Source organism: Leiobunum rupestre, chromosome 9 (assembly GCF_980474605.1).
Source record: "Leiobunum rupestre chromosome 9, qqLeiRupe1.1.hap1, whole genome shotgun sequence".
In the NCBI taxonomy this organism is placed as follows: Eukaryota; Metazoa; Arthropoda; class Arachnida; order Opiliones; family Sclerosomatidae; genus Leiobunum; species Leiobunum rupestre.
This window is the reverse complement of record NC_143392.1, coordinates 11,180,448-11,190,736: the sequence shown is the minus strand read 5'-3', so window position 1 is coordinate 11,190,736 and position 10,289 is coordinate 11,180,448. Positions and strand designations below refer to the sequence as shown.

Here is a 10,289-nt window from a genome sequence, read left to right as displayed (position 1 = left end):
GACTAGAAGTAACAAATAAGTGTAAATACAATTATGTGTGGCCGTGGATATATATGGGTTGTGATACCGGAGTTGTAGGTTGCTGTGAATAGCTCAAACCTAGGAGCAACAAACACAGCACCCCACACAAGGAGAACGCAACCCGTCAAAAGTCGTGGATTTTCTTGCGTACATTTTTCATTGGCTAGACGCTTTAGCGCCTGCTGCCGTCGGAAGGGGAAAATTCGGAAATTGTCTTCCCCCCGCCCGTAAAACGTTCAGCGTAAAGGCTCGTGACGCTCGTCCAATGAAATTCGTACACAACCCTTCGTTAGCGTGTTTAAAGGCTAGCTGCGTTCACCTTGTGTTTGTTGCTCCTAGCTCAAATAAACTTAACACATTAAAAGGATTGTGTGTATTCTGACCGTCGCGTCGTACGCCTTGTTATTATCTTGAAATCTCGTGTCTCGATTTAAACATCCGAATGACGAAGAAAAATGCACGCTCTAGCGTCGCGAGTCACGCGTTTTGAATATAAAACCTTTTACCATTTATTTGAAAAGCAGGACGATATCAAAATTGATAAAACTGATAATTAGGCTCTCGAATTTTTCGGAAACTAACTACACATCAACGAGAGATTTCTCAAAGTCTACGAAGTGTTCGGGTTACTCAAGATCACTAAAATGAATAATTCGTTAAAGAAAGTCCTGAATTACCTGCGAACAGACGGCGTACAAAGCGACACAGTTTTGAAATGCATCCCAGCGGACACCAACTTGGACTGTTCTGAGCAGGGAAAAGAGATGATCAGCCCGGACCTACACGAGTCAACAGATAAAGCCTCCAAAATAATACTGTATTCATGCAGTCCATTCTTCAAGTACGTGTGACTAGACGTACATGTAGCAACGGTTTCTTAACCTAAAATAATCTAACCTAATTCGCAGACAATTAAATCGGACACGCTAGTTAATCTAAGCCTAAGTTGATGTAGTGCTGTCGATATGATCTAACGCGACTAAACTACTTAGGTCCTTTCTTACCAACTGGCAAAACGGTCTGCAAGATCGTGACGAAATAGGCATCGGAGGTATACCCATCGAAGTCTTAGAATCAGTCGTGGAGTACGCCTACACCCGAGAATCTAAGATCGATGACGACAACGTCGAAAGGATCTTAAAGGGAGCTAATCAACTCTTGATTGACGGATTGGTTCGAGACTGCGAGCATTACATGATCAACGTCATTGGCTGTGAAAATTGCATCGGCTTTCTCAAATTCGGTTCGGCTCACTTCGCTCGCAAACTGGCCGACGAGGCCCAGTCGTTTCTTTTGTACAATTTCGAAGAAGTATCGACGGCTAGCGAAGAACTACTCGAATTGTCCCTGCAAGAAGCGCTGCAATTGTTTCAAAACGATCATCTGAACGTTCGGGACGAGAAGGTTGGACATTTGTAGAACCGTTTTAATGATCTTCACAGGTCAATGGTTGTTCGTAGAGATCGGCGTTTGAATAAGAAATTATCCATTTATTTATTTTTATTCCTAACCGCAAATTATCCAAAAAATATACCAAAAAACCGATTATTTTTTAATGTTAAATCGTTGTTTATTCGTATAAAATGTTCATAAAAACAGTTAACCAAACTTTTTATTGTTAATCGAAATTTTGCCGGTTAATTTATTCGTTCCGCCGACCTCTAGTTGTTACCGGGATTAGGTGCGTACTCCTGTAATCCCAAGCGTCTGGGAGGCAGAGTTTGTGTATGGCCGTGTGAGGACGATCACCAATCCACCAACGGGTGGTCGGGATACTTCCGCCGCGAGTGTCCCCACCCCTGTCCCCACGTATTCCTCCGTTGGCGTGGCCGTTACACATATCTCACCCTGATTAATCAGTTTTTGTGTGCTGGTGTCTAAGGCCTTGGGTCGACACCGATGTGTGGATGTCAAAAAAAAACCTCTAGTTGTTCGTTGTAGGTCGTCTGGAGAGCCGCGCTTCGCTGGTTAGAGTACGACCGACCACGTAGAGTTTCTCAAATGGCGTTGCTGCTAAGGACAGTGCGATTGGGACTTCTTGACGCGGAATACATCGAGCGCGAAATCATGAAGCACAGTTACGTTTCGTCAAACAAGCTCTGCGCGCCAGTCATTTCGGAAGCATTCTGTTTTTTCCACGAAATGGATCATTTGGAGAATCTGGGTCACGTAGCCATTACGCCGGAGTGCGCCATTCCCAGAATTCCTCAAGACCTTCTCTTCGTGATTGGGGGCTGGAGTGGCGGCGAGGCTACAAACACCATCGAAGTGTACGACACTAGAGCCGACCGCTTCACACAAGTAGGTGTTAATTATAGAAATGCCACCGTTGTAATTGTGTTTACGTAATTCGTGACCAAAGGTGCTGGACATTGACCCTTTCGGACCAAGGGCCTACCATGGTGGCGTCGTCATGGGGCTCGAAATTTACGTCATCGGTGGCTTCAACGGGTCTCGATATTTTCGAAGTTGCCGCTGCTACAACGTCGTCACTAGAACGTGGCGCGAAATCGCTCCCATGAACTGCAAACGGTGCTTAGTGTTTCGGAATAACTATTTGTACATTAATATAATTAACGGGCTCCTTTGTAGATGTTACGTCAGCGTGGCGCTAGTAGACGGATTCATCTACGCCATGGGCGGATATGACGGGCACCATCGTCAAAACTCGGTGGAAAAGTACGAGATTCGCTTCAATCAGTGGTCACTCGTCAGTCCGATGCACTTTCAACGGAGTGACGCCTGCGCGACCACTCTCAACGAGCTCATTTTCATCACTGGTGGTTTCAACGGGCAAACGGTTTTGGACAGCGTGGAGTACTACAGCCCGAGTCAAGACGAGTGGACGCTGATCCCGCCAAGAATGAATTCGCCAAGAAGCGGGTTGTCCTGCGTGACGTACGATGGGTGCCTCTACGTCATCGGTGGGTTTAACGGCGTCCACAGACTGAGCAGCGGGGAAAGGTTGTCGCCAGGATCGGAAGCGTGGGTGTCCATCCCCGATATGCGAACCCCGAGGAGTAATTTTGCAATGGAAGTAGGGAAGACTAGTTTTATTTTTAAACCAAATAAATTCGAATTTGGAGTGAAAATGAATAGTTTTAAGGTGATTGACGACACGATTTTTGTCGTGGGAGGCTTCAACGGACTCACCACCACCGAGGAGGTCGAGTATTTCGATATCAAGACTGGGCAGTGGTTCGACGCCACGGACATGAGTCTGCAGCGATCCGCCCTGGACGTGTGCTTGGTCCGCCAGGTTCCCAACGCCGGCTCTTACGCCTACTGCCACCGAGACCAACTGGCCGAAGAAAAGCGACAACGCTTGATAAGACGAATTAATCCCTCGACACCTCTAAATACCATAATTGAAGGCGATGCCGAAGATGATGACGATTTTTAAGATGCGCGGGTTAACTAGACCGAGGAAGCTTGTTTGGGACACCTTGAAATAACTAATTATGACGCAAAATTTTACCATTATTGAAAATGTATAAAGCCAACCCTTGAACACGTGTAGAGGAAACTTGTAGCTGAGTGTAGAAGTATCTTTATCGCGTACACTCTAATCTCAGCTACAAGTTTTCCCGTTCACGTTTTCAAGAGGGTGGCTTAACCACGGTCAATTATTTAAAATACACAAAAGTCGGAAGAATAAACATTTTAAGTGACGATACACCTGTTTGTCACTTATCACAAATCTATAGTGAGCGCTTAGTGAATGGTAAAACGAAATAACAGTTAATAGAAAACGTCGTGTAGGGGAACGTGTACGTTAAACAGTCTGCGCGCAGTAAAACTACGTCTACACTACAACACGTGACACCTAAGCGTTTCCTAACGCTACCTGATTCTCTCTATGAACCTTAAATAATGTAAAAAGTCAATACGATAAACGAATGCAACGGAAAACGATCTCATTTACATATCTTAATTATAAAACATTATAAAAATATATACAGGCAAAGTTAAAACCAGTTGGCAAGCTTGCCAAAATATTCCTCTCCTCGGAAGAATTGTCCTATAGTGGTATTAATTTCTCGAGATGACCCTTAAAGATATATCTCCGCAATTCAGAGTTATTTACTAAAAACCTAATCCCGGTTCTATCCCGCCCGGTATAAAATGTTAATCATAATTGAAATAAATGAGACGAAACAACCGATTTTAATTTATTCAAAATATTATAAATTAAGTAGTTAAAACAGTGAGTTAGACGTACTAAAACAATGCACAATTGAATTTAACCCTTTTTACAGTACAAAGTTCATCAGTTGAATATAATACGAAGCAAATTTTAATGAAATAAATATCTACAGAGGGTATTTGTATTTTTCTCGCTTACGACATACTTGCCGCATTTTTAACGCTCATTTTATTTCAACACTCGCCCTTGAAAAAGATACCGTAGAATAGCTATATTCGACATCTGGTAGTGGACGACTCGTAGACTTCCAGTTGACGTTGTGACACATACCGCATGAAAAATATTAATACCGTCCAATTTCCAATATCATATAATGACTCGCACACCCAGGAAATCAATGACTGCATTAGGAATCGTAGATATCCAAATATCCACACCAAATGTATTAACAAGAAGCAAAAACCTTACCATCAACAAAGCACAGAGAGCCACTTGACTAGACGACTGCTCGTATATCAATAAACGTTAAATAAACGCCTTTGCATTATTACAACTACATGTATATTTAAGACGATAATAAAACCCGTAAATAAATAACAAAAAACTAACAAAGTGGACCACCCACACGTTCTACCCTTTAACCCTCTTATCTCTGTTGACTGCGCTAAAACAAGATTTGACCTTTAAAATTTCATACGTAAAAAATGTAGACTTTAAAAACCATTAATATACTCTTCCGATAGGCTGAATTTATAATTTTCAAGGAAGAATAACAAATAATAACATGATTATAATTGGTGTTTTTTTTTACTGTAAATTATCTACATCATCAGCTTCATGCATTGGATCTAGTACCGAGTCTAGAACTTTACACGAAGGTTTATCTTCAATTAAATCTAATTTGGTAGATTGAAATTTTGCTGACTACAAATTTAAAATAACATTAATCCCAACATATTATAGTCTAAATAACCAAAAAAATGTATATTAATTATTATAGTTATTAATTAACTAGTTACCTACGTGTGTTCATCATCTGTTACTTCCAATCCAAGACAATAGAAGTGGCCATCTTGTAAGGCAGATGTTGATGGAAGCTGTAATATGTCTGGCATGGCTTCTGAAGTGTGCATCTTATTATATTTTCTATGGGTCCGCTTTCAAAACCGTTTATTTTATATACATCGATTTGTTTGAACCTGAAAATACAAAAATTTAAAAAACAAATTACAGATATTGCGGATTTTATCAAGTTGATTAATATTTCGAGGGCGATTTTGTACAATGTCGAGGATGAAAAGTGGTAGTACCAAAATTCATTTGTTTTCCAATGACTGCGAGATTGCCTTTAAGACCACTTTTGCCCTCATCGTGGAAAACCTTCTCACATTAAACCAGTCACGTTGAAATTGAACACTCCAACAGCATCTACTTTCGAGCTCAGTCAAAAACCAATTTTTTCTGAGTGAGTAAACATGTGTCTGTTTCTTTCTAACATAATGTCTCTCAACACTTTGTTCTTACATAGACCAAGATCAAGCGGCTTTAAAATTTAATTTAGTACACCGTATTTCACCAAATAAATCCAATTACAAATATTGTAATATTTATTTAAATATATAATTACCATTAATAATCAGCTAGGCTAATACCCAAGGCACCACCTTAGGCCTAAGTCATCATGCGACTTTTGAAGCCCTTAATTCAGGTGGCCGTGTTACAATGCGTAGGAGGGTGGTGGCAAGCCCTGCATGCCACGAGATCGAGCCAACAGCTCCCTACACTAACTATTACCGTTAACCTACACAAGTTTTTTATGGAAGGGGAAACCGAAGAACTCGGGGGAAAACCCCTTAAACCAGTGGGGAGAGAACTTGCAAACTCAACGCATTGTTTGTCCCTTTTTTACTTTTTGACCAAACAGTGTAATTGTGTTCTTGGAAAATTAAATTGAAATATAAAAACACGTGGCGTGCTCACAACTAGCAGATGAAAGTATTTTAAATTTAACTTCGGGAAGGGATAAACTGAAAAAACCTTATGTTCGTGAAAAAAGAGCGAGTGTTATCTACGGAATCTCGTCCTAATGTTTTAGCGTTAATTAGTTCCGTCAAGATAATTCACTAATAAAAAATATTTCTAGTTAACTTTGAGTAAGGTGTCTACGTTTTGAAGTGAAACAGAACAAAACGTGGTTTTGCTCTTTGATATCAGTTTAAGGCGGTCAACGAAAAGGTTCTTGCTGTGATAAAATCAAAGTGAAGGCGGTCACTATCAGACAGAGTGAATTTATTAAAGTGACGCTGTTCATTCATGATATTTTAGAGTTACCTAGATTAAGTTTTACAGTGATATGAATTCGTGAGAGTATAGCTGAAATTTCTCAAGTTAAGCAGTTAGTCTGAACTCTGATGAGTGGCCAATTCAATTTTTTATCATTTGAATTATGTCCAACACATGATCAATTGAAATTTTCTAAGAGTTAAATATAAAAGTATTAGTTTATTATGTCCATGTACATTCATAGTAAGATGAAATGCATAAAAATTACAATTGTACATTATATACTTGTCAATTCCAGAAATAATAAAGAATTTAACCCTTTTAAACGAAACAATATCTTTTGATTTCCGTTAATTTCAATTTAGTAGGTCAATTCCACGGCGATGGAAAGCAAAATCCCGCTAAGCCCGAGGGGCAGGTCACTTCCATTTTGGGTGCGTCTTAATCATAGTAAAATGATTAAATCAGGGTAATCGTGATTAAATCAGGGTAATCAAGATTAACAAATCTAATCAAGATTAGAAAATCTAATCACGATTTAAACGAGATTTAATCATTCTAATCATGATCTAATCTTTTTAATTAGATTTAATCATTTTAATTAGATTTAATCATTTTAATTAGATTTAATCATTTTAATTAGATTTAATCATTTTAATTAGATTTAATCATTTTAATTAGATTTAATCATTTTAATTAGATTTAATCATTTTAATTAGATTTAATCATTTTAATTAGATTTAATCATTTTAATTAGATTTAATCGTTTTAATTAGATTTAATCATTTTAATTAGATTTAATCATTTTAATTAGATTTAATCATTTTAATAAGATTAAATCATTTTAATTAGATTTAATCATTTTAATTAGATTTAATCATTTTAATTAGATTTAATCATTTTAATTAGATTTAATCATTTTAATTAGATTTAATCATTTTAATTAGATTTAATCATTTTAATTAGATTTAATCATTTTAATTAGATTTAATCATTTTAATTAGATTTAATCATTTTAATTAGATTTAATCATTTTAATTAGATTTAATCATTTTAATTAGATTTAATCATTTTAATTAGATTTAATCGTTTTAATTAGATTTAATCATTTTAATTAGATTTAATCGTTTTAATTAGATTTAATCATTTTAATTAGATTTAATCGTTTTAATTAGATTTAATCATTTTAATTAGATTTAATCATTTTAATTAGATTTAATCATTTTAATAAGATTTAATCATTTTAATTAGATTTAATCATTTTAATTAGATTTAATCATTTTAATTAGATTTAATCATTTTAATTAGATTTAATCATTTTAATTAGATTTAATCATTTTAATTAGATTTAATCATTTTAATTAGATTTAATCGTTTTAATTAGATTTAATCATTTTAATTAGATTTAATCGTTTTAATTAGATTTAATCATTTTAATAAGATTTAATCATTTTAATTAGATTTAATCATTTTAATTATATTTAATCATTTTAATTAGATTTAATCATTTTAATTAGATTTAATCATTTTAATTAGATTTAATCATTTTAATTAGATTTAATCATTTTAATTAGATTTAATCATTTTAATTAGATTTAATCATTTTAATTAGATTTAATCATTTTAATTAGATTTAATCATTTTAATTAGATTTAATCATTTTAATTAGATTTAATCATTTTAATTAGATTTAATCATTTTAATTAGATTTAATCATTTTAATTAGATTTAATCGTTTTAATTAGATTTAATCGTTTTAATTAGATTTAATCATTTTAATTAGATTTAATCGTTTTAATTAGATTTAATCGTTTTAATTAGATTTAATCGTTTTAATTAGATTTAATCGTTTTAATTAGATTTAATCGTTTTAATTAGATTTAATCGTTTTAATTAGATTTAATCGTTTTAATTAGATTTAATCATTTTAATTAGATTTAATCATTTTAATTAGATTTAATCATTTTAATTAGATTTAATCATTTTAATAAGATTTAATCATGTTAATTAGATTTAATCATTTTAATTAGATTTATTCATTTTAATTAGATTTAATCATTTTAATTAGATTTAATCATTTTAATTAGATTTAATCATTTTAATTAGATTTAATCATTTTAATTAGATTTAATCATTTTAATTAGATTTAATCATTTTAATTAGATTTAATCATTTTAATTAGATTTAATCATTTTAATTAGATTTAATCGTTTTAATTAGATTTAATCATTTTAATTAGATTTAATCGTTTTAATTAGATTTAATCGTTTTAATTAGATTTAATCGTTTTAATTAGATTTAATCATTTTAATTAGATTTAATCATTTTAATTAGATTTAATCATTTTAATAAGATTTAATCATTTTAATTAGATTTAATCATTTTAATTAGATTTAATCATTTTAATTAGATTTAATCATTTTAATTAGATTTAATCATTTTAATTAGATTTAATCATTTTAATTAGATTTAATCATTTAATTAGATTTAATCGTTTTAATTAGATTTAATCGTTTTAATTAGATTTAATCGTTTTAATTAGATTTAATCGTTTTAATTAGATTTAATCGTTTTAATTAGATTTAATCGTTTTAATTAGATTTAATCGTTTTAATTAGATTTAATCGTTTTAATTAGATTTAATCGTTTTAATTAGATTTAATCATTTTAATTAGATTTAATCATTTTAATTAGATTTAATCATTTTAATTAGATTTAATCATTTTAATAAGATTTAATCATGTTAATTAGATTTAATCATTTTAATTAGATTTAATCATTTTAATTAGATTTAATCATTTTAATTAGATTTAATCATTTTAATTAGATTTAATCATTTTAATTAGATTTAATCATTTTAATTAGATTTAATCGTTTTAATTAGATTTAATCATTTTAATTAGATTTAATCGTTTTAATTAGATTTAATCATTTTAATTAGATTTAATCATTTTAATTAGATTTAATCATTTTAATAAGATTTAATCATTTTAATTAGATTTAATCATTTTAATAAGATTTAATCATTTTAATTAGATTTAATCATTTTAATTAGATTTAATCATTTTAATTAGATTTAATCATTTTAATTAGATTTAATCATTTTAATTAGATTTAATCATTTTAATTAGATTTAATCATTTTAATTAGATTTAATCATTTTAATTAGATTTAATCATTTTAATTAGATTTAATCATTTTAATTAGATTTAATCATTTTAATTAGATTTAATCATTTTAATTAGATTTAATCATTTTAATTAGATTTAATCGTTTTAATTAGATTTAATCGTTTTAATTAGATTTAATCGTTTTAATTAGATTTAATCGTTTTAATTAGATTTAATCGTTTTAATTAGATTTAATCGTTTTAATTAGATTTAATCGTTTTAATTAGATTTAATCGTTTTAATTAGATTTAATCATTTTAATTAGATTTAATCATTTTAATTAGATTTAATCATTTTAATTAGATTTAATCATTTTAATTAGATTTAATCATTTTAATTAGATTTAATCATTTTAATAAGATTTAATCATGTTAATTAGATTTAATCATTTTAATAAGATTTAATCATTTTAATTAGATTTAATCATTTTAATTAGATTTAATCATTTTAATTAGATTTAATCATTTTAATTAGATTTAATCATTTTAATTAGATTTAATCATTTTAATTAGATTTAATCATTTTAATTAGATTTAATCATTTAAATTAGATTTAATCATTTTAATTAGATTTAATCATTTTAATTAGATTTAATCATTTCAATTAGATTTAATAATTTTAATTAGATTTAATCATTTCAATTAGATTTAATAATTTTAATTAGATTT

At 31.1% G+C, this 10,289-nt stretch overlaps 1 protein-coding gene across 2 annotated transcripts; it reads left to right on the top strand.

The window, feature by feature from the left end:
• The first annotated feature begins 531 nt into the window (after positions 1–531).
• On the top strand, positions 532–3,710 carry LOC149926512 (kelch-like protein 10). 2 transcript variants are annotated; one of them, XM_090158540.1, is made up of 6 exons: positions 532–862; positions 1,014–1,425; positions 1,963–2,322; positions 2,384–2,553; positions 2,614–3,058; positions 3,128–3,710. In XM_090158540.1, the coding sequence occupies exons 1-6, from the start codon at positions 666–668 to the stop codon at positions 3,422–3,424; spliced, it is 1,881 nt and encodes a 626-aa protein (XP_090014666.1). In that variant the 5' UTR covers positions 532–665; the 3' UTR covers positions 3,425–3,710. The 2 variants fall into 2 exon arrangements, with proteins under 2 accessions (XP_090014666.1, XP_090014667.1); XM_090158541.1 differs by having other exon boundaries at positions 3,121–3,210.
• Positions 3,711–10,289: the final 6,579 nt, after the last annotated feature.